The 25051-nt window shown below is 41.6% G+C and overlaps 2 protein-coding genes and 1 long non-coding RNA gene across 6 annotated transcripts; 2 read left to right on the forward strand and 1 right to left on the reverse strand.

Moving 5' to 3' along the window:
- Window positions 1-3: 3 nt before the first annotated feature.
- LOC119742579 (putative transferase CAF17 homolog, mitochondrial) lies at window positions 4-9200 on the reverse strand. Of its 4 annotated transcripts, XM_038218675.1 has the most exons (9): window positions 9153-9200; window positions 7976-8077; window positions 7505-7849; window positions 6103-6240; window positions 5333-5519; window positions 4808-4954; window positions 4522-4621; window positions 2742-2861; window positions 4-1885 (listed from the first exon to the last, which is right to left on the reverse strand). In XM_038218675.1, the coding sequence occupies exons 3-9, from the start codon at window positions 7844-7846 to the stop codon at window positions 1780-1782; spliced, it is 1140 nt and encodes a 379-aa protein (XP_038074603.1). In that variant the 5' UTR covers window positions 7847-7849; window positions 7976-8077; window positions 9153-9200; the 3' UTR covers window positions 4-1779. The 4 variants fall into 4 exon arrangements, with proteins under 4 accessions (XP_038074603.1, XP_038074601.1, XP_038074602.1 ...); XM_038218673.1 differs by lacking the exon at window positions 7976-8077 and having other exon boundaries at window positions 9153-9196; XM_038218674.1 differs by lacking the exon at window positions 7976-8077 and having other exon boundaries at window positions 9158-9190.
- A 2679-nt stretch (window positions 9201-11879) lies between these two features.
- On the forward strand, window positions 11880-13710 carry LOC119742580. The gene is made up of 3 exons (XR_005272875.1): window positions 11880-12039; window positions 12555-12648; window positions 13655-13710. It is a non-coding gene; the product is annotated as an uncharacterized LOC119742580 (long non-coding RNA).
- Window positions 13711-13826: 116 nt separating this feature from the next.
- On the forward strand, window positions 13827-22980 carry LOC119742715 (cytochrome P450 3A43-like). Its single transcript, XM_038218882.1, has 11 exons — window positions 13827-13858; window positions 14906-15002; window positions 15547-15663; window positions 16843-16931; window positions 17210-17349; window positions 17673-17818; window positions 18046-18174; window positions 18698-18918; window positions 19944-20081; window positions 20585-20747; window positions 22143-22980. Exons 1-11 carry the CDS (start codon window positions 13827-13829, stop codon window positions 22221-22223), a joined length of 1353 nt encoding a protein of 450 aa, XP_038074810.1. The 3' UTR covers window positions 22224-22980.
- The last annotated feature ends 2071 nt before the right edge of the window (window positions 22981-25051 follow it).

Raw genomic sequence — 25051 nt, forward strand, 5'->3', positions numbered from 1 at the left:
GACTATTTAAAGCTTCTTTTTAATGTTCAATATGCTGACGTACAATGTTCAATATAATATATGTACAATTTGAAAATTTAAAAAATAAATATTCAGTCTCAAAATCAAAACCTGTAATTTGCAAAACAAAATCAATTTGTTGTCAGTTTGAGTAACCATGAAAAATTCATGATTTTGGGATCTTTGATCAGAAAAAAGTTCCCACATTGAACAAATATCTGATAATACATCAAATTTGACCTTTTTGACTTTTTTATTGGAACAAATGCTTTTACCTGTTGGGTATCTGCTTACCTCTGAAAAAAAAAACTTTTACAGTGAAGTCTCGATAAGTCAAACTCTGATAACTCAAAACAACTGTTAAGTCAAACAAAGAATCCATTCCCTTCAGTAGTGTAACAAAGATATACAACCCTGCTTAACTCCAAACTCTGCTTAAGTCAAATTTTGAACCTGTTCCCTTGAGGTTTGACTTATCGAGATTTCACTGTATATAGAGTTATATCGGTTGCTTTTTCGCACAAGCAGATTTCCGGTCCCAAAAAAATTATCCATTTTAAAGCGGCCACAATTGGATCACTCAATAAATTTATTGTTCAAAATGTGACTTTCCAGTCCCTGTAATTGCTGAACATCATTAGTTGCCATTCAAGTATCATTAATTAAAAATGACTTTTCCGGTGGATGTCTCATTCAATAGTTAAAATCTTTTTAATTGCAAGAAAAATAGCAATTGAGGAAAACAAATAGTTCAGGGTGAAACTCGAAAATAGAACAGAGATCTTTAATAAATGTGACAACCAGACAAATCCCAAACGCTTTGGCTGGTAATCTGAAAATGGCCGCAGCTGTGAATAATACAAAAGTCAATTTTATGGGTAGAAATATTTTGGCACAACACATAAAGCAAAACAGTGGTTCTAGATGTACTGTAGTTTGTGAAGAATTTACTTTGTTTCAAACAAAACATCTTTTATTCATGCTTGAACAATGGTCTCTGTGCACAAGTACCCCCTCAACGGTTACAAAAGGCGAGTTGGGGGAGACCACTGGGAGAGACATTTGAATGCATTGCTGACAACGCCTGACACTCACGTGAACATGCTACAGGTTTGTACCATTTAGAATAAAATGAGTCGCGTGTACTTTGTGACATACGCGCATTAACCACTATAAGCATGCCGTGTGTCCCTTCTGCTGGGGCTCTAGAAAGTCGTCGCAAAGCGCAATCCACTTTTCACACAGAGTCCCTAACCTAAGTTTTGCTTTTAGGGTTGCAGACCAGTAAATAAATTGCCATAGACCCCAATGATAAATGCCCTCACTTAAAAAAATCAGGAAAAATACAACTCTGTGAGGTGTCCCGAGACACTATCAAACTAAAGCTTATTTCATCATCCTTCACTTTAGGTTCAAATTTTTGGGGGGTTATCGATGACTTTCGAGTTAAATGTACTCCAAAGATGATCACTCCTAAATGTAGTCGGAAGTCCATCGCCATTTTTCCATGCCACTGCAAAATAGAGCAATTTTAGGGCGAAATTTCATCTAAATTTCACAGAAACACAAGCTCAAAGTCCTGTGCAGAACCTCCACCTTTCAGTTTTACAAATCCTCAACTGAATGGGCTACAAAACCCTCCAATGACAGAGAATTTGAGGGCATGCAAATAGTGATTTGGACTTCCCAGGCAATTTGGGGCCTATTTACAGGCCTGCAACTTAAGCACAAAACTCTCCATATGGCTTGAAAAGTCGAGACATTTTTGACATCTTGACTTTAATCTCTCAGCTCTTCCTGTTCCTGGGGCCACCATGTGGGAATCAAGGCAGCTAGTTCCATTCTGCTACCGTCTTCGCCTATGACTAGAAGTTTCTTGTCTTTGCTGTTCAGAACAAAACACAAAAAAATTGATCATCATAAAACAACTGATTACAAGCAAATGAAGGTTGATTGAAAATTAAGAACAAGACCAAAATTTCAAAATTAAATAGAAAATCTTTCAAATTATTTAAATTGAGGATATTCATTTGAATGTAAAATTAATTAAAAATAATCAGACCTTTCTTATCAAAACGGGGGATTTCAACCAAACTGGCAGAGTATGATGTTTTCCCATCGCCATTTCTATTTATTTTTGGCAGATTTTCATACATGCAATTTTTCTTACAGAGATGTCATGGCCAAGAGTGTCATGGCCTAGCGGTTAAGAGCACCGGACTCATGTTCTGAAGTTTCAGAGGCAACAGTGACGTGGGTTCGAGCCCAACGGCGGACACTTGTGCCCTTAAGCAAGGCACTTAACCATTATTGCTTCGTCCTTCGGATGGGGCGTAAAGCCGTAGATCCCGTGTGTTGTATAATGCACGTAAAAGAACCCAGTAAACACTTATCGCTAAGAGAACGGGTTTGCCCCGGTGTTTCTAGCCTCCTGTATAAACTCCCACGTGGAGTATTTAGGAGAAGAACCAACCAAGAACCACCCAAGAACCAAGTTTGGAACTTGCTCTTTGCTTGGAACTTTATACCATATCACAACCTCAGAGTAGCTTTGAGTACTACACTCTTCACTCCCTTCACCACTGCCATTGACAAGGGAAAAGTGAGTGTCTGCTGATAGCTTTCATATTTCATTTCACTTCGAGGAGTACCATTTAGCTCTGGAGTGGGGTAGCCTGTAGGTTTGTATAAAAAAGATGTCTGTTTGGCATGAACGCGAGTCCTCTTTTCTTAAAACTTACCACTGTGCCACTCGTAGTAACGCCAGACCTCGGTTGCCAAGGTAACTGCGCAATTTCCCAATATTCTTCCCAGCCTCTGATATGATCTTGGCTCCTACGTCTGGCGGAGAGCTCCCATGACTAAAAAAATTAACAGAAAATAATGCAAATCCATTGGTAACATGGGAAATAAATTCAACTTCCACAAACACTTTCTGAAATCACATTAAGAGAACCGCAAACACTTTAACCAGTTCCCACCGGAGGCCGTGTATACACGCAAAGGTCCTGCAGGTATCCTGAACAGATAACAGAGGAAAAAGCAGGGAGCGAGGCCGGAAATATCTGTCAGCGTCCGCTCGCAGCGAGCGAGGCCGGAAATATGAGTGTGCTGCCCAAGGGTGATTGCTTCAACCCGCCTGGCTTGAGGTCGAGTGAAAAGTAATTCCGCGCCTCATTTGGTTCGTGTCAAAATAATCCCGGTGTGACCTGGTTAAAGCAGTGAGGGAGAATTTGAAACCGTGTTTAAAGTTTCGAAACCTTTTAAAATGTTAACAATGTATTTGGGTCATTCTGTAAATTTAGGGTCCAAAGGTTGACATGTTCCCATCCTTGTTCCCATTCAAGCATCTTTAAGAACGACTTCAAATGATTTATTTGTTGGGTAGGTAGTTTACTACTCATAATCACTCTCGGAGGATGACTGCAATAATAATAATATTGGTTTCTTGTATAGCGCTCATGTTCATCATGAAGTGACGCTCCTGGTACTCCAATATTACCCTGGCTTTAGCACGGCCGCCATCACGGCGCTCAAGCATTGAAGGAATTTCTTCCTACCAGGTACCCATTTACTACACCTGGGTGGAGAGAGGCAATCGTAGTAAAGTGCCATGCCCAAGTGTACAAGCACCATGTTTCCTGTCAGGATTCAAACCCATGTACCACGGCACACGAGTTTGAACACTGTAACCATTGGACTACAGCACCCCACATTACAGGAGTGCACCCACAATTATAAAATGATAGATCTTAGATGTAACCACGGATCCTACACACCAGGATCAACGACTGTTCTGAGCTCTAATACAAAATGCACTGAGCAGACTTGCCTTACTTGGTTAGACGCGTGATAACAGGCATTAATACCCGTTGGCGCGTAATCGGGAATTTTCCAGGTGTGCCATTGTGTCAATTTTTGCACAACACCTATAACGGAAATATTCATAAAACAGTGTAAGCAAAACTACTACTTATGTAAGATATTATTGTTCCAAAATTCTTAAAAAATAAATACTTCAGGTTATAACACATGGTAATATGCAGCTTTTGACGGCATAGATGAAGTATTTACCCGAGAAATAAACGTCAAATTTCAAGGAGAACACCGTTTACCCAAGTTCCGTTTTTAATTAGACTCATTTTAAAGATAAAGATATTGTACTCGGCATTAACATGGTTATGTAGTTATCATTTATCAGAATTCAATAATAAAGACCCAAAACGTAGACTCGTGAATATTCAAAAATATAATTAGCTGGCTTGACAGACTTCGAGGCCGGATCGGGTGCAGAGCCTTGCAAATCTGAAAGCCACCGCGCGCAGGGGTCTTTGTTGACAAGTATTCATGGTATTTGCCACCAGTACGGGCCGTTATCACGTGTCTAACCAGGAGTTGGGCCGAGTCGTTAATCCTTGTGTGTAGGATCCTTGATGTAACAGGGACAGGAAAAAAAAATGAACCCCAAATTAATAAAATGACCCATTCAAAAATATTATGCAGGAATTATTTATATCTGACCTTAGTATCTCAATAGGCATGATTCTCTTCCTGGTCACCCCTGTGTAGTGGGTTCGCGCCGTCAACTCTTGTCCCAAGTAACAGCCTTTGCTGAAACTCACTGATACAAAGAGGTTGAAAGAAAGTCTTATTAAAACATTTAAAGAAATTAATTTTGCTAACAGCGGTATTCCCAAATTTAACTGGGAATTCATTATAATCTCCTCGGGACAAAAACATCAGATTCAGTGAAAGATGCTTTAAAAATACATAAATAGCAAATGTAACCAATTCCTTTTTCTCTAACCTCCATTCATGAATGCCAAGTTGGACTCCAGGGGTAGGGATTCCCCCATGGGGAGGTCTATTACCCCTTCTGGCACTCCCCACTGGTATCGGTGCAGTGTGTAGTCGTCTACCCCAGCCTCGGTAGAGTTTGGGATGAGGCGGGTTACTGTTAACAAGAAAAATACCAAGATACTCAATGATAAAATGTATGTGTACCAAGTATAAAAATAATGCCAACAACATCATCATGGTAATTGGTAAAATAGTCCGAAAATAGCCAAAACTTTTTTGGGGGGGGGGGTTTCTGGAGCAGCCTTAACTCTTTAGAAAATTGGACTTTTAGAAGGAAAATTTAAAAAGTCAGAATTCCGATTAAAATCAAAAAATGTCATCCCTGATTACTAGCCTCACATAAGCTTGCCAAAAAAAGTCTTTTCAAGGCAAAACGCTTGGTAGCACACTGAATTGAGAATCACTTCTTTTTCAACTGCCTTGCCATCCTGCTAAATTTGTACTCAGTGGAGGACACTGAAAGCGCACTTACAGGACTCATTCTTTGGTAGAATGACCCGCCTCCCAAAACCCTCAACTCTGGGGTCCGTCACGTCCGTCGGACACCTGTCGCAGTTTGTCGTCTGCGTCTTTGAAATAGGCAAGAGGAGTGTGTCTACAGTATTATTACTAAAGACGGCCCAGGTCTGGAGTTGGTCATCTGCGGTGGATATTTCAGCCTGTAGAAGTGGGAAAATGATTTCTTATACATGAATGTACCGTAGACCCTGTCTGTGCAAGTGACAAATCTGCCCACACGGCAGCAAAGCGAAATTTTGAGAAAATAACGCTTCAAGTTGGTCAATTTTTGAAATCACGTTTTCATGTACATTCCTTACCCAAACTTAAAAAATATATAACTGATGCAATAGTCCAGTAGTTAAATAGTCATACATTGTCTCCGTTTTTATAACAGCATGTTTAATTAAGAAGGTATTGATTACTAATGAGATTTGTCACTTTGTCAAAAAGAAAAACTGAGTTGCCGCAAAATTGCCACTTAACAAACGCTACAATTTTGTGTCTTGAAAATTTGGTAGATCATGTAGAAAAAAATCACAAAACATAAGACTATCCAAAAATCTCATATCTCTTTACGATACTGGTTTTGGAGGGATTCATCATTTTGTCAAATCAACATCCATGAGGCGGCACTATTCATTTTTTGCTTATTTGCCGGCGGGTACACCATTTAGCAGACCAACACATTATCGATAAATGGCTTTTTCAACGAGTAGTTCATTTAGAATATGTTTACACTACCTTCTTCCTGACTCTGTACATCTTCAAGTGTCTGGTAAGTTTCTCCTGGACCTCTGCGTCACACTCCAGCAGAAAGCTTGGCTGTTCAGAGGTATCTGCAGACACGCGGTAACACATCACGTCAAACAGGATTCTTCCCTGCAAAGAGATTAAAGCACAGATACACTTACCCTAATTCAAAAAGCTTTTCCAGGTTTTTTTTTAAAACCCTATCGCCCATCAGGTTTTCTTGTAGTTTCTGCAAAATGCAACAAAATCCAAAATGTATGGAATGAGAACCATGCTAAATGCAACACACGTACTGCACAATGGTGGATTCTGTTGCATTGAACCCAGCACACACCAGCCTTGGCACCATGCAGTTACCCTGCTAAATGAAACCAAATAAAACAGTGGATATTGTTGTAACAGGCTTAATCGGCACTAGTAGGAGTGCAGAAAGATTCATCGAAGCTAGACCCACTAACTAGGGCGCTAGAACTCCTTTTTTGACATTAGTGCTATAGTAGTTGAATTTCATGAATTTGCAAACCAAAAAATAATCGTGAGTATCATTGAAGCCCCTTTACTTCGTCTTTGACATGTGGAGAAGCCAGTAGGTGCTTTCAAGGGTATTTTTGTCAAGTATTTTGTGTGATTTTTGGCAACTTTTGTGGTGACCTCTGGTGAACTTTAAAAATTCAAAAATTAAGAATGCTTCTGTAGTGGGCGCTAGTACGCCAGACCAAAATCCCAAATGTCAACAAAGTTCTAACGCCCCAGTTAGTGGGTCTACATGGAAGCATGGGTTTTGAGTTGAATGCTAAATGCCCGCACAATGAACACGAAGACTAACAGAAAAGAAAACAAAATGGGGAACTGTGACAAACTTTTAATATTTTTCATTCTGTTGCATTTAACAGGATTAGGGTTGTGCAGGATTTCTACAACAGGATGGTTTTTGTTAATGACACCAGCATTAGTTCATAAATGTAAAAAATTAGGGTCTTGTAGAAGAAAGAATGTAGCATCCAGACGCCACTTCTTTTAATAGTCTACGGAGAGTTGAGTGCATTTTCAAAGTATTTTCTAACAAAATTGGAAACGTTTCTCGGTTCCAGATTCAGGTCTTTTCAACATTTTTGCAATGACTGACCTTCACTGAAATATGATGAAAAACAAAAGTGGCGTCAGGATGCAACATTCTTTCCATTGTCGATTTCATCATAATTTTTATCAACGTGGGTGATACAGTTAGGTGAGACTGCAGTAAGCAGAATTTGTCCAAGGTTTACCATCAAAACTACATGACTAGCAATTGTGCAACTAATACCCACTGCAATGGCCATAGTATTAATAAATTTGTTTCCAACTTATCCCAGACTGAGACATTCAACGAGATGGCTCCTTGCATTAACTTTACCTGTGTGTTCAGAAACAAGGAGTACATCACCCTACTGTCGCCCCACATCACTCCCGTGTCGTTGGTCACCAACCCCTGGAGGAGTTCAGTCGCATCTGGCCCCTCCAACCGCACCAAGCCCCTGCCTTCCAGCTTGGCACACCTCACACCAACATTTGAGCCAGCCTCCTGACTACATATCCCACATCTAAAACTTGTTTGAAATTGCCGCAGGAACTGACGTCCAGGTGTATAAATCTGTGGTGTGCCCTGTGCTTGTACAGGAGCTTTCTGCAGCCAGCGTGCGGATCCCCTCTGAAGGAAAATCTTCAGGTGTCTCTGCAGTGATGGTACAGCCATCATGTTCTGGAGAAAAAAAACATAATGATGTTTTTCAAATAGACGTGATCATGAACATTACGTATCAAATTCCCAACCTCTACACATCACTACTATACTATAAAGAAGAAAGGTATATGTGTGTGCTCTAACCTTGCATACTCTTTATGGACCTGTGAACAAAAGAGGTCCCAGGGTGCTGGAAGCGTGAACGTTTTGTGGACTTGCACACGGCCACACTAGGTTGCCCCCTCTCTGGAAAACAGGTTTAGAGGCATTTTTGGGTAAGGTCTGTCACAAAATGACGAGGAACACTCAAGAAAATCATGATAAAAAAATTGGGTTGAAAGAGGGTTCACAGTGCAAGTAACATTATTTTTTGTTCTCTCAGTTTTTCTTCATTAGGCGAAGTAAAAAAAAAAACCCTGTTTCTCGTCCCTGCCCGCTTCCTTTTTGGAGGCCGCCTGGATTTTTTTATTATTTTTTATTTTTGAAAAATGCAGTAAAAGACACCAAAAAAGTCCACAAATTCATCGGAAAATAAATACCAATACCAATACAACTCTAAATGACACTGAAAATATGTTCAGTTCTCTTGTCCAACTTGTCTTTCATTTTAAAAGTATCTTTGAGCAGTGGAACACCAACGGTTGCAGGAAATTTTAAAATGGCGGCCATCTTGAAAAAAAATTTAAAATAGAAAATAAACAACCCCGCTTCCTCCTTTTTTTCAAAAACCCCGAACGAGAAAAATGGTGTTTTTTTTATTCGGCCTTACACGAATACAAAGGAATGTCCACAGTAGGTACGTAAGGTAAGACTAGTATAATTATGTGTGGGAGTTCACAAGTTGTTCACGAGTTGCGCGACCTTAAGTAAAGCCTTAGCATGCTTAGCTTGAAGTGGACGACAGGCTGCAAAGCTAAGCCGCCTCTGGACCGCGATGTAGCATCCAGACTCCACTTCTTTGGTTGTGTACAAAGTCTGGTTCCGAGAGCTAAAGGGCCCAAAGATCCAAAGATATTGTCAGGTCAAATAAGAGTCCATATAAATTAGCCTACTGTACTACCAGTCCACTCACTGCACATGCATGCTGCGCATGCACTGGCACTAAGTGCTAGCTAGTCATGCTAGTGGCACACTGCAACTTGCAAGTTCTGATACCTGGGCGCGGACTAACCATTAATTCCACCCAGAATACAGTTAATCACATTCACAAGCAAGTGATCACTAAATACTGGTGGTAGGTGGTAAATTAATAGTCATCCTTTCAGAGTGTACATGTGCAACAAGACTGGTGAGTAGCTGTGTTTTGTAACTCAAAACAAACCTTACGCAGATCGTTCCACGGGCGCATCCATCTTTAAAATGGCATTTTGAAAACTGGAGAGGGCGCTCATTCACGGAGGCAGTGCGCCCGATTCGAGCTTGTTTTTTTTTTTTTTTAATCTTCGTCGTTTGTAAAAGAACTTGAATGAGAAACAGTGACCCAAAGTCAAGAATGTATCCGTTTTGCCTCCAGCTTTAAAACAAAGAGGCACTGCCTGTCCTACTTTGAAACGCATCAATTGCATGTCACGGTCAGCGCCAGGGGCGAGGGGGGCGGGGCCGGGGGGGGGGGCTGGGTTGGCGCGACTGAGACAGAACCCAGCGTAAAGTCATCACCAATGATAATAAACACAAAGTGGTGCGATAATTCTCATAAAAGATTTACGAGCCTGGGACTTCCATCTTATCTCAAACTTTGCTGCAGATCCATTACCACCCTCCTTCCCGTAGTGGGCGTGGGTATAACTTAAAAAACATGCTATAGAGCAATGCTTCAATGCAGTGAAAACTTTGATCTGAATCGACTATTTCTGCGTTCTGAGACCAACTTTACCAGACTTGCATATTCTTGTTTTGATTTCCATTTGAACAAAGTTTGTTTAGAAAACCAGAAACTTAATAATGTTCGCCAGACACTCGACTCGATCAGAGAACAAAGTCATGTCACCTTGATAGACAGAGCTGTTGACTCTGGGGTATGGAAATAAAGTCGTTATCTTGAGAGTAAATACGACCATCAGCCACCAATATAGGTTGAAAATGGTAGCCTTTAACGTGATTACTTTGTAACTGCTGATCCAAAGTACAATTTTGATGCACGAAATGTTTATCGTCAACTGAGTCCGACCATAATGGTCATGTTGATTAAACAGCACGTGTGTGGGTTTGTTTATGGTGTAAATCGAGGGTCCACTGAATTATATTGTGACACTAACCGGACAGAAGTCAAATCGAGGACGTCCTCGATTAGAAAACGCGTACAAAGCCAACGGGAGATGTTGCAAAAATTTATGAGCAAAAGATCTATGATGAGGAACAGTAGGAAATCCTCGATTCGCACCATAATTATGCCATAAACGAGATGTGAGTGTTTTTTATCTTTCTTTGGGGGGGGGGGGGGGGGGGGGGGGGGGGTGGGGGGGGGGGGGTGAAATATACAAATTATAATTGAGTCTATGGAGCGAATTCGGAATAATTGATAGATTTTCGTGTATAGTGATAGTGTATTGTCTACCAATCATGGCCTATTAAAAAGAGTCCATTGTGCCAGATACCAAAGCGGGACGGAGCGTCCGGTAATAGTGGAAAGCCACACCCAGCCACACATAGCGTCCCCCCCCCCCAACCCAAAAAAAATGTGTGAATTGTGTATATAAATTTAGTCAAACTATTTTGACCTTTTCGGTTCACTGTGGCACCCGTGTAGGTCAGACCCCGTTCAAAGATCAAAAATCCACACCAAAGGCCCCCAAATTTATCATGCACTATATATACAAATGAATGTTCCAGTTCCGAATAAACCCCCCCCCCCAAAAAAAAAAAACACATTCAGTCACTAGGCGTAGCAAACGCGTCCCATTCGTACTAATGGTAATCTTGGCATGAATTAAATCTGATAATCTGGGGGTTCTGGAAAAATCGAATTTTTCAACTTCAATGTTCAACGGGCCAACTGCACTGCTCAAGATAACGAAGCACTTGACATTGATTCAAATGTTTGCTTTAAAATCCAGAGCCAGTATATAGTAATGATTCCATTTCCATGTCGAAAATCCTTTTCTTCTTAACACCATATATGAAAAATGTTCACAAACCGTAAACAGTTAAAGGGTTTGGCATTTCGATCCCATCAAGATCTCTCTCATTAATGTAGTTCATAGCTATCAATAGTTATTGTCTCGTTCACCTTCATAATTATCATAGCTTGTGTAGGCCTACATTATTCTTTTCTTCAGACCTGTTTTTTTTCTCATTTCTCTTGGAAGTAAATGGCGTTGGTTGGGACATGCATGGTGACCTGTGAACCATTTTTTTTGGGGGGGGGGGGGGGGGGGGCTAGGGGGGTCTTTAGCCCCCCCCCCCATTTTTTTTTTGTCTAGCCCCCCCCCCAAAAAAAATCCGTAAACAAAATTGCATTAGCAAAAAGAAGAATTGTGATGTACATGCGAACGGTCTCCCCCTAAAGAAATAGTCGTGACAAGGGTGCATTTGTAGATAATATAGTGTGCCTGATTTTAGGATTTTATCGGCGCTCCCCATTGAAAATATGGCGATCCGTGGACAGAACTTAAAAACGGTGGTTGTGTTTAAAATTCCGTAACTTAAAAATTACATAAGTGACTTGAATGATTCTTGTACTAAAAGAAAGCTTATGAATTGGGCTTTCTATATTTTAGAAGTGTTACATGCAGAATTTCATTAAAACAATAGTCCCGACATTTTGGTTTCGTTTATTTTGGGCTAAAGTGCTACATGCAGAACTTCACTAAAACAATAACTGTCCCGATATTTGGGTTTCGTTTTTTTTTTATTCACCCTGTATTACGCCCAAAACAGGTCACAACATTTTCACCGTCGGGCATAGATTTGCCACCCACCGAGGTGAACTCGGCGTTCCAAAGTTGACACCGGCGCACTTTTTCGCGATAAACTCACAATGAAAAAGGACAAATATAACTCTTTGAGATAAAAATATACTTGACCTGCCCCTTTTGGCAATGTCTGTTCACGAATGTCTTCGCTTGATGGCAGTCAGTGCAGTGTCTGATACAGCCAGCACACAGGAGACGTCGTACACCGTTTCGATTCAAAATGGCGTTCTGGATATTCGGCGATTCTTTTTCCGTGACTTGGACCCTCGCAATTGGTGCCATCCTCATCTTTTTGGCGTAAGGTTTTGAAGCTTTTGAATTTTTCAATGACGGTTAACAATCTAATTTGGATTAAAATCGTCCTACAGTCTAAACACCCCGTGAAGTTATTCCGTCTGGTTTGCTGTCATTTACGAGAAAAAAAAAATCAAGAAATATAGGTGCTTTTCTGACGATCAGTCAACTGACTGGGTTGTTTTTGAATTATAGAGTGCCACATACATGTAATTTGTGTTTCTTGATCTAATTAAAGGTTGTGCATGGTTTTTCAGTTTCAGTTTTTCAGTATATATAAACAGTGTTTATATCCACTGAGCTGAAATTTCAACGGGTGAGGTTTGGAACATTCTTCTTTACCTTTTTTTTGGAAACGACAAAATGCATGAAACGCAAACAACCCTATATATGCCCTTAATTTATCACATGCCATTATTTTATTTAGTTAAGGAACATTTTTTAACATTACCCGTAGTTTACAGACTAAATAGTGGTTTGTGTTGCTCCGATGCTCAACACATTTTTTTCACATGCAGCTATGACTGGTGGTGCCATCAGTTTTTCCAAAGGGCGGGAATTCCTGTGGTCCCATACTACCCTATCGTGGGCAATGCCATCGACTGGTTGAGGGTAAGTTAAACAAAATGTTTTTAGATGCATAGTAAAGTTAAAGGGGGGAAGGGGGAGAAGAAAAACTAGACGTATGGCGTTTGTTTTTGTGACAAACGTAGGGTGATGGGGCCATGGGCGTCAATCCTGTGCGGGGGGGGGGGGCATGTCCCCTGCCCCCCCCCCTTCACACACACTCTTTGAATATCAAATGTCCCCCAGGATTTTGAACAGCGCCTTATTGTGTACTATCTTTCGATCAAAAATATTGGTTAAAGTGGTCAGAAATTGGCTCAGATAGCACCACAGAGCATCTATAGAATCCCAAATTTTGGGGCCCTTAAGCGGGCCCCAAATCCCACGCCTTTAGCTCAGAATAGAATAGCTGATTCAATGATTATAGAGCATCTAGAATCCAATTGTTTTCGGGCCGTAAGGGCTTCGAGGTTCGCGCTCGCATTGGTTCTGACCACAGTATGTCCCCCCCCCACTTTTGTGAAGCGATTTACGCCCCTGGATGGGGCGCAACAGAAGTGTTGGACGTTGTTTCAGTTCAGTTATGAATGTCAATGTTAATCCCGGTTTTAATAGTCCAAATCGATCAGTTTGACCAAAGACAGTGAATGGAAAAGATTCTCTTCGAATTACACGAGCGTGTGTTTGTATCCATTGATTGGCATTTAATTCTTTTCTTAGGCCTTTTGGATGCCAAACGAACAACAACAATATTTAATGTTGATGACATCAGCTTTAATTTTGTGTCATATTTGTCGCTTTCGGGCACTTACTGTGATGAATTTAAATAAAACAAAAAACTGTATACTCATTTTCAAATTCTTCCAAGAACAACTTCGAGTTTGGCGAGAAAAATTTTGACTAAAAGGGCAAAGGACCTCACCGTCCTGTTGGTTCGTCGTCGGAAGGTTCGTCTCTTTCCCAAACTCGACGAAATGTCGATATGAATTTTTGACTTTGATTATGACCTATTTGATGACCATGCTCAAATGAAATCCCTTCCACATTTCAGAAAGGCAACAACCTCTATGCCGAGGAATGCGTCATGAAATATGGAAAAGTAGTTGGGTAAGATTAATTTTGTTCCCATTCGTTCTGGGAAGAAGAATCTGTTTATTTTTCTGAGAAGAATTCGTTCTAGGAAGAATCTACAATTTCTTCCATACTGGAAGGCCTTATCCTAAATGGAACTCAAGCAAGACGGAATGGGTTTCCAGTGTGTTTCTCAGTGCAATTGAACCACATTATATGCCTAATATATAATCTTTCCACGCTGGCTGACCTTTGGGCACTTTTTTGATATGCGATACTTTGATCCCGCTATTTTTGGCATTGCTCAAAAGAAAAAGGCATTAGCCTATAATATCGATCTCTGGAATCCAAAGGCCAGTAAGCACTAAGGCCCCCTGTACACCTGGCTGCGACCTTTGCACCACCTTTGGACGCTCAATGGTCGCCTAAACCCAGAAAATCGGGTTTTTATGTAACTGCTCCAGCGATCCTTGTTCCTCCCTTGAACCACCTAAACTGCAATTTTCCGGGCATTTTCATGTCAGCTACGAGCGACCTGTGCGTCCACTGAGCCACGTCTTGCCTGCCTCCCCTGTGCTTCCCCTGTGCAACTTACGGCAACCAACGCGATTATAGACAACATAACCGACCCCGAGCAATGTTTGGGCAGCCATATTGTGCCTCCTCTGTGCCATCTTCGGCGACCAACGGCAACTAACGGCGATCACTGGTCGACCATTCAGCCATGCTTCTGCCTCATAGGCGACCCTTGAGGCACAAGGGAGGCGGAAGCATCGCCCAGATTGACGGTAAAATTTGCAACAGAACGGATCTATTTACGTGGCGACCATTGGCCGACCATTGTGCAACCATTCTGCAACCACGGCAATGCTTGTGCCTCCCTTCTGCCTCATTTGAGCCACCTTTGAGCAACCAACCTCCTTGGCGACCTTTGTGCGACTGTTTTGAACATGTTCAAAAATTTACGGCGACCATGGCGTCCATGGCGATGTTTGAACATCCTGTGTACCACCTTTAATTGAACGACTTAGGCAACCATTCGGCCTCCTTTGAGCCTCCAACGGCGACCTGGCCAGTTTTATGGCCGCACAAGGGAGGCCCAAAGGTCGCAGTCCTGTGTAAAGGGGTCTAAGATAAAGTAGAAAATAAAACCAAAGAATGTGAATACGTGTTGAAGCTTGTTGAAGGAGTGAGACTGGAGTATTAAACTTGATTTTTCTTCTCCTTGCAGAATATATAAATTCCAATACCCGATTCTCTTTGTGTCGGATATTGACATCGCGAAAAGGGTTCTGGTGACCGATTTCAACAAGTTTCCGAACCACTGGGTAAGATAAATTGGGCCCAGATATCAAACTGAATATTGCTCAAAATTATCCAACCTGTCCCGTATAGTTTCCGAATCACAGGTTAAACCTTAATTGAGCCTCTAGATATCCGACTGAATATCGTTCAAATATCCAACCCGTCCTGTAGTTCCCGAACCAGTCTAATAGGGCCTAGATATCGAACTGAATATCGTACAGTAACCCGCCCTATAGTTCCCGTTCCAAAGGGTAAGCCTAATAGGGCTATAGGTTTCCAACTGAATATCGTACTACAAATACCTAAACCCGTCCTGCAGTTCCCGAACCACTGTAAGCCTAATAGGCCGGGATATCCAACTGAATATCGTACAAATATCCAACCCGGCCGATAATTTTCGAACAAGCCAAAGGGCCAAGATATCCAACTGAATGTCGTACAGAATTAATACGTGATGAAAGAGGCTAATTTATTTATTTTGAGGGAGGGGAGTCTAGTTATTCTCGAGCTGAACTTACAATACTGCAATGCGTCTGTTGGTCATTTTACTCTGTTGACGCATAACAGGACATTCCTGCTGCCGGTTTCCCACTGAATGGTACTTTGCTTTACATGAAAGGCCGACGATGGAAAGACGTCCGTGCCATCATCACACCAGCATTCACCGCAAGCAAGCTCAGACAGGTATAAACAGCATTAAACATTTCAAACCGAATAGCCAGGGTTGGGGCCGTGGCATGCATTGAATTCGTGGTCGAGGGTAATTAGGTTCCAGTCAAGCCTGGGATTGCGGTGCGTGTGCCCTTGGGTAGGCCTAAGGCACTTTGTCACTCATTGCTTCTCCTGTGAGAAAAGAGATGCATGATTTAGCTGCCTTGCGCCCAGGGAGCTGAGATTGTCTTTGGAATGGTTCACTTGCCCAATTGAGCAGCGTAATAATGATGTAGCGCTTTGAGCATCAATAGACCTTTATCATGCTGCCACCATTTCAGTCATGTTCGCTGTCTCCAATTACAGTACTGAATGCTAATTTTTTTTGCGCAAAAAGGAACCAGACTATTTTTCCTTCCAGCCTCTTTTTGGTAACGTTGATTGGAATGGGAAAAATCCAAATGGCCGCAATATAATAATGGTCTATAATAAGCGCGCTTTATAAGTACATGTACACATTATATTATTACATGTATTGTTATTATTTAATTATGTCCGAGTACAAAGGTTGTACCAACTGTGAGTACAAGCAATGGTTGACAATCTGCCAAGTGACACCTGTACGGGGAAACATAGGATTTGAAGGTTTGCACGGTGAAGACAACAATAGCATAACGATTAATGGAAGCACCATATGACAAATCTTTTTTGTGAGTATGTGAGGTTTTGAAGAAAAAAAACCGTGTGGCTCTTTTCAGAACCTCAGTTTCCTCGGTTCTTTCCAGAACCTCACAAACTCACAAGAGAGATTTGTCACAATGTTGCTACCGTTAATCTGTATGTTAATTTTTTTTGTATTTCAATTGCACTCAGCACACATCTTTGATGTGTGTTTTGCTATATAATTATGTTAACGACTGCACAAGAGGTCATACTTATGTGTATCCCTTTTGCACAGATTTAAAGCACACACATCAAAGATGACTGAAACATAAACGATCTATTGAGCGTTGTGGTTAGTCGAAAGTTATACAACCCACCGTTGTTGCCCAATAGAAACGTTCGATAGAAAGGATATCTGGGATTGGTGTGACTATGCCTTATTACATTCCAGTCGGACAAACTGGTAGGCGAATTAGACATGTATACACCATACCCATGGAAAGGTGTCATACATAATTTATTTGGCTTTCTTTCTGTACTTATACTCAGATGGTGGAAATATTCAGCGATTGTTGCGGCCCTCTCCTGGACAACATGGGAAAGTCTCACGCCGAAAACAAACCGCTCAACACAAAGAAGTAAGTGCGGGTCTCCTCAAAGAACAGAACAAGTTATCTAGTTCCTTGGATGGACCAATTCTTCAACCAATAAAACCAAAGCATTTTTCTCATGCAGTTAGTTTAGATAATCCACTACTCAATTTTTGTAATGTCTTATTTAAAAACATGGTTTTTTTTGCTGAGATGAAGTCTTTTTGGCAAATAAAAAAAATTAAAAAAAAAAAAAATCAAATTGGTTTACAAAACATTTTTGTGCCCTGTAATGCTTCAGTTACCATTTCTGTCTGTATTCCCAGGAATTATCTGGGCTTCTTCATCCAAACCATCATGGCTATTATCTACGGTCTGGATGTCCAGTGTCAGGCCAATCTTGACCATCCGTTTGTGACCAAGGTGGAGAAAGCATTCCAGCCATCCATGATCACGTTGATCCCAAGTAAGTATTAGTTTTTCATAGGAACCAGACTACAGACACAAAACTTGGTATTAAGGCCGTGTCTGAGGCTGCGGCTTACAAGTCAATGTGATGTGGCCAAAGCCGGCTGCACTGTGTTGCCATAGAAACGTGTGTATACTGCAAGCCGTAGCCAAAGGGTTGACGTTTTCCTTCAAAACAAACTCAAAACAAGGGAGACCTCTCAGTGTCATTAAGTACTTTTTACATCAATCCAAAGCAGTCGAACATCATAAATGGGAACATATTCCAAAAACTAATTATTTCCTGAACTCGCAAATAATTGGTGTTTTATCTATTTACAGTCATCTTTCCAATACTGGGACCGCTTTTCGAAATGATGGGGTCCAACATTATCCCTAAAGACGCGGTGAACTTCTTCAAGAAAATCATAGAGGATTCTTTTCAAGGAGGAGTCCAGATACGACAGCGGCGCGAGGGTGCCGCAGGGGTAGGTGAAATATAATGACAATGATAAGAAAGAGACCAATAATTGACGTAAAAAATACCAATGTAACATTGAATTTCTTTTAATAAAAGTTCATTAGCAAAACCAAGTCACAGGAGCGACATCATCTCTTTAGAGTACGGGGAGATTTCCCCAGGGTAGGCCTACTTCTCTTGCCAGATGATCACAGTACTAATAATTGACTTTTAGGTTTTTTTTCTAACTTACAGTATGTTACCATGAATGAAATGTACCAGAAGAACACAGAGTTTCCAGGAGATGTTCCGACTGAAGAAGAGCTGGCCAAGGAGGCTGCCGGTAAACCGAAGAAACTTACCTACAACGAGTTCCTCTGCGCGGTAAATGTTCAATGAACTGACTTCAACTACAAGTTTGCCAATGAGCTGCTCATTTGATAGTACAAAGCTATTGTTTCAAGGTCATTATGACATGGAGCCGGTGTATTGTGTGAAAACTGGACTCTTATGAGGGGCGGATCCAGGAATTTTCGCGGGGGGGGGGGTTTGATCAGCAAAAACATTGAAATGTAGACAGGTTTTTTCTCCGGACACTTGGCCTCCGAAAATCAATAGGGGGGTGGGAGGGGTATCGTACCATACTTTCAATGGGGGCACTTTTCAAATCCGACGATTATTAACACTATCCATATATTTAACACTGGCTCTGTCCGTATTTTGTGCACAGGCGAAACATTATTACCAGTATAATTTTTTGGGTGTCAGAGCAAGGGGGAGGGTTTCAGATTATTTTAAAGATATTTCTACGAAAAAAAAAATTACAGAGCTGATAAATGCTAACGATCCCTCATGCCTTTAAAAAAGATTCAATGCATTGGTGGGACTTTTTCCCCATTGTCGACAGAATGTAATCTTACTGTCTGGAGGCAACGAGGCAACGTCGACATTCCTGGTATGCGCAACCTATCAGCTCGCACTGAGTCCCGAAGTACAGGACAAGATGATTGAAGAGATCGACAGGCTTGCACCGACACCCGAAGACATTACCTACGAGACCATGAGCAAAATGACGTACCTAGAAATGGTGATACAGGAGTGCTTCCGCATGTACCCACCAACCTTACTGTGAGTCCCTTGCCATTTTTCAGAGGCAGGGAGATTTAACCCCCCCCCCCCCCCGCCAGTCTTGGGACAAATGGGCAAATCATCTTGTCAGCTAAACCTTATCAACTAGTTAAATCCCCCTCTTGTCAGCTAAAACCTCCTCGCCAGCTTAACCCCCTCTTATCAGCTAAACCCCCTCTTATCAGCTAGTTAAATCCCCCTCTGGTCAGCTTAAACCTCCTCGTTAGCTAAACCCCCGCTTATTAGCCAAACCCCCTCTTATCAACTAAACCCCCTCTTGTCATCTTAATCCCCAAATTGTTAGCTAAACCTCCTCTTGTCAGCTAAATCCCCAACTTGTCAGCAAAACCCCCTTTTGTCAGCTTAACCCTCTCTTGTCAGGTAAATCCCCTCTTGTCAGCTAAACCCCCTCTTGTCAGCTAAACCAACCTCTTGTCAGCTAAACCTACCTCTTGTCAGCTAAACCACCTCTTGTCAGCTAAACCCACCTATTGTCAGCTCAACCCCCAATTTGTCAGCTAAATCCCCAACTTGTCAGCTAAATCCCCTCTTGTCAGCTTGTCAGCAACCCCATCCCCTTGATCCCAACCTGCATTGATCCGCCCCTGTTGTCTATGGCTTCATTGAAGGGGGTGGCAAACAGGGTTGCACATTTAATTGAAAGGGAAGAAAGACGTTTCAAATCCATCGAGTGCTAGATCAATCCCAAATGACCCCAACTCTCCCCTCCCCTCTCCCGCAACAAATAGGATATTCCTGCTAAACTTCCCCTTGACAGCTACCCCCCGTCCCAGTAAAAACTGGATCCGCCCTTGCCTCTCAACGAGGGATGTGCATTTAAAGATGCAATTTATTTACTGAAATATATTTTCGGGGGGGGGGGGGTGATGGTGCCACACCTACAAATATACGGACCAGCACTGAAAAAGAACCCTGTCCTTGACCACAAAGTGTCTTTCTAATACAAAAAAAATACAATTTTCAATTAAGTTTGTTTTTCTGATTGTTTTTGATTGTCGCTATAGAGCTGACCGTGTCTGCGCAGAGACTGTTACCTATGGCAAGTACACCCTGAAGAAAGGACTTCTGGTCAACATCCCGTTTTATCCCATTCAACATGATGGAGACATCTGGGCAGACCCAGAGAAGTTTGATCCGGAAAGGTATACGGAAACTGAAGAAAATCTGAAACATGAAATTGGCAAATGGGCTTTGGGCATCAGTGTGTCCAGGCTTGGTGTCAGGGTGGAGAGTTGGGGGAGCAAATCACCGTCCAGGCATCGCCCGACCAATAAGCAAGATATGGCAAAACAATGGTTGGCCGCTGTGATGTGGGATATGACGTTTTTAACCCCTCTGACTGGGTGCATATAACCTTCACTTTCGGTGCTATGTGCTGTGAAAACCCGACATCACAGCAGTCAACATTGCTAAATGACACTTAATGTACATGAAGCCATATAGGGCAGCGAAGGATTATGTCAGCCGGTGAAAGCATCTTTTCATTAGCACGTGAACTTTCACAGGTAGCTATGGGTAATCATACATCACTCCAAACTTGAACCATTCAGTTTAAAATGAAAAACAGGTTTAGGAACAAAATAAGGAGATTTTCAGAAGTTCCTGGATGTCCGTGCTAACCTATTCCCTGTTTCTACATTTTCAGATTCAGCCCCCAGAATAAGGACTCTGTCAACCCACTGGGGTGGATTGTCTTCGGCGCCGGTCCACGTATCTGCATCGCCGTCAAATTCGTCATGCTCCTCGCAAAGGTCTTCATGACCCGCGTCTTCCAGAAATACCGCTTCGAGGCATGCCCTGAAACGCCGGTAAGTTATAGGACTGCGCCGGTATAGCTGTATAGGTGCAGCAGTAGTCCGACTGCCTCTGTCGACTGATGATATTCGCCTCTTGTTATGTCACTATACGAAGGCTCCGTAGTCCAAAGGGTTATTGATCCAAAGGGTCGATATATAGTCCGAATACACAAATTTCCCACAGCCGGGGATATTAGTCCGAAAATGAAATGAGGTTCGTAAATCCCAGCATTTGATGCGATAGTTCGAAGGTTCGATAATCCGAAGGTTCATTTGTCCGAAGGTTCGGTGGTCCAAATATTAGTCCGAAGGTTCAACAGTCCGAAACGAAAAACAATGTTCAATAGCCTGAAGGTTCATTAATCCGCTTTCGGATTTCCCTGAAACACCGATTTGTTTATACTTTGCGAATTCAGGCACGCTAGTTCGTATAATTATAATGTTCATTTATAATGCTCAATTCGGACAGTCGAACCTTATTGTCGATTTGGACTATCGAACTTAATCGTTTCTTTGGGCCGCCGAACCTTTCATTATTTAACTTCATTCTGTTTTCGGATTATATAAGGAGCCCTTCGGATCTCGAACCTTCGGACTTTTCAACCTTCGGACTATCGAACATTCGGACAATCGAACCGTCGGACAATCGAGCGGTCACCGTCACTGTGAACAGCGTCAGACTTGCATGCTATCCTAAAACACTAACTGGAAAATATGTCTGATTTTTCACGTCTTGAAAATTGTACTGCTTGGACAAAATAATCATTTATGTTGTACACAACTCCTGGCCATTACTAACTGTTCACTTACTTTCAGACAGTACAATTTTTCGATGAATTTGCTTGCAGATTCTATATAGGCCAAGTTGTTTTTTAAATTAAACTTCAACGCACTGGTGATTGGTTGAAGTCCGAACTCACGTAGTGTTGATCCCCATCTCATGAATACGAAGTCACAATCATGATAAATGATTGGCACCAGACGGCACTTGGTAGCCTTGTTAACAGTGGCAGTCGGGCTAGGGCTAAAGCAAAAACAGCCTCACTCCAAATCATTTTTACATCCCTACAAATGACAATGATGAGGTCGTAGACAGATTGAAAAACGGCACTTATTTTGAATTGGCCACAACTCAATAAAATGAATAAGAATTTACCCCATTGGCACGATTTTCTCGTTGGTGAAAACTGAAAAGCAAATGAACTATAGTATAATACTCTCCGCATAATGTTTCGATACATTGCGAGGTATTTCTTTCAAGCTGTGAAAAAGAGGGGGGCTGTGAGAGGGTTCGGTTTTGTTAGACACCCCTGTAGAAGGGTTTGGTAACGAAAGACGTCATTTACGCCACCACTTCATGCAAAACACCATACGTGTATGACTTTATCTTTTTCCCTCCTCACGTAGATCCCTCTGACGTTCGGGAAGATGACAATGCTGGAGCCACAAAATGTCTTTGTGCGTGTGATGCCAAGAAAGGATCGTTAAGACTCTCCGAATTCACGAGAAAAGGCTAAGACGGATGAGATAACATATTCGAAAGATCCAAAGATTAGGTTAGGTCCAACTCATAGTGCAGTGTAATGAGAACAATCAATGGATATTAACACAAGAATGTTTAAAGTTAATTAGTAATGGATTATGAATTTTTCATTGATTTTTTTAGATCGAGCAAAAGGAGTGACCTACTACATTACTATCTGTCTCGTAGAAATTTCTGTAATTAAATGTCTGTAATAATGTTGTCTTCTAGAAAAAAATTGTTTGTCTATAGCATGTGAGATGTCATCAGAATCTGTGGACAAAACAAATGTTGTGAGTAACGTTGGGGTAAACATTCAGTTTTTGTTTATTTTTCTTTGAGCAAATTCGAGAAACTTGACCATTATGCAGCATCCAAGTGACCATCTCCATTATGCATGCACGGGCGTCGCGAGGCCCCCCCCCCCCCCACAAGAACAAATAATAAATTGAGAATATCATCTAGCGAAAGTAAAAGGATTTTGGGGCGAAATGTGCTTTGTCCCCCCCCCCCCCTTTAATAAATCCTGGCGACACCCATGCATGCATGGGTGGGGTGCCCTAATATGAACTTGTTGGCTGTCCATTGGAAATGACTGTATCCAAACTTGATCCCGCTTGATTTGGCAGTGACTTTTAACTTACAATTAGTCCTCTTTGATTCTTTGATTGACTGCCGACTTGGTGAATAAATATAGCCCAATAGTAGCAACTAGATTATAGACACCAGTAGTATAGCTTCGGGCATTCCTCAGAGCTTCCTGTTCGGCCTTTCTGATGACAGAAGATTGTGTTTTTTTATTCCACAATGCACTATTTGTCATGTTAAGTTTTTCTTACATTACTAACTGATTATTCATCATATACTAATAACCCCTCCCCTCCTTTTGGACTGGCCTTTCGGCTATCATCTATCCAGATAAGTTTTATGCTCAGCAAAAGAAGAAACTGCTGATCGCGATGCCCCATATTAATGGGAGGACAGATGTAAAAAATTGCGCCACTCTCCTCTATGAGGCATTTTATGTAGGACTGTAGGTGCAAAGATACTAGAGCAGACAGGACACTGGGTATCTATTTGTACGGTGTCCAGTGAAACACGATGACGTCATCAAATTGGGGCTACGGGGAAGGAAGGGCGCCGCTTACGGCAGGTTGGTAAACGGGCATTAAACGCTAAGGTGAATTATAGGACATTAGGTGTTGATGAAGAAAAAATTATGAAGAAAAGAAACTGTGAAAAGACGAATATACCAAGAAATTAATTTAAATATAAATAAAGGAATAAACGAATGAACGAATAAATGAATTAAAAAGGGGAATTAAAGTAGTGTCAATGCAAATAGTACGTTGAGATTTAGCAATGTTTATCAATATTTTTCGGGGGGCGGGGGAGAACAAGCAATGCAATCAATAAGGTATGGAGCCCCTAAAGAACGGAGCCCCTCAAGGGACAGGCATGATGATTGTTGTTTTTTTTATTTCGTTCCCTCGAAATATTATTTTGTTCCCTCGAAATCATTTCGTTCCCTCGAAACATTATTTCGTTCCCTCGAAATATTATTTCGTCCCCTCGAAATATGTTTTCATTCCCTCGAAATAATTATTTCGTTCCCTCGAAATAATTATGTACAAAAGCTCAAAGTGACCATCCGCTTTTCAGGCGCATAGCGAAAGGTTTGTTTTTTCCGTTGTGAACGTCTTCTTTTGTCAGTTAAAATGGACTGATTAGTGTCACAAAGGAACGTATTCCCAAAATGACCAAATGATGAATACTGATTTCGTAATTGAACATCAACGGACTGAAAACCATTTTGCCACGGACAAACGGACTTTAGAACTACTAGAGGAGCGGCATACAGGGACATAATTGTGCACTTTGTGATAAAAGCATGAAACTCTATATGCCATTACAAATCTGTTCACACATAGAGGCATTTCATAGCGTTTGTTTATATTCTCTGGACTTGCGACATGCTCGAAATCCCGGTTGGAGACCTTCCACTTACACTGCACTGGATGATCAGAACTTGCATAAGAGCTTATATCAATCCAAGAACTTCGAGTGGCATAGGATTTGTCATTCCAAAGAAGTAGAAGGGCATGGAGCCCATACGAACGCTTACTGTTCAGTCCAGATATATGAGCGTTCACGGGTCTATAGCCATGGCGATCGTGTAGTGTAGGGGGGCAAACCTGCTCTCTCACCCTGGTATTGGATCATTTGCATGTGCAAGATTTTTGAACACGTATGCAAATGAGGAACAGTCTGGTGCCTGGATATGCGTTACACATTAGCGTTTGTTTTTGTATGCGGTTTCTGGGGTAAACACAGAGTCAATTCGTAGCAGCGCAAGCACGGCGTGAGTTGCGAAAACACGATTTTTGAAATCAAATTGTTACGATCTTATCGAGACAACATGCAGTATCATATTTCATATTAATATGAGCAAATTGGAAAGGAAATTAGTATTTTCGAGAAGGCGTGGACGAATGATCGCGAAAACACGTACTGCACGTTGTGAATAATAGCACCAAGTACACGATAAAAATACATTACTAGCCAATTGCGGTATCCAATCAGGATACAGGAAGAAAGTTTCCTATCCAGGGTTTACTATTGGAAACGCAGTTGGAAATAAAGTAAGCACTGGGGACGAGGTTGCCTATTTTCCCCAAAGCGGAAAAGTATATAGCCATCTTGAAAAAGGATCCCGCCACAACATGGCAAAATTGCGCCACTTTCGAGCCCAATAGCATGCTCAGAATTGGAAGCCCCAAGTCCGAGCCAGAGG

The sequence above is a fragment of the Patiria miniata genome, unplaced genomic scaffold, assembly GCF_015706575.1.
Source record: "Patiria miniata isolate m_02_andy unplaced genomic scaffold, ASM1570657v1 HiC_scaffold_6, whole genome shotgun sequence".
NCBI classification, from domain to species: Eukaryota; Metazoa; Echinodermata; class Asteroidea; order Valvatida; family Asterinidae; genus Patiria; species Patiria miniata.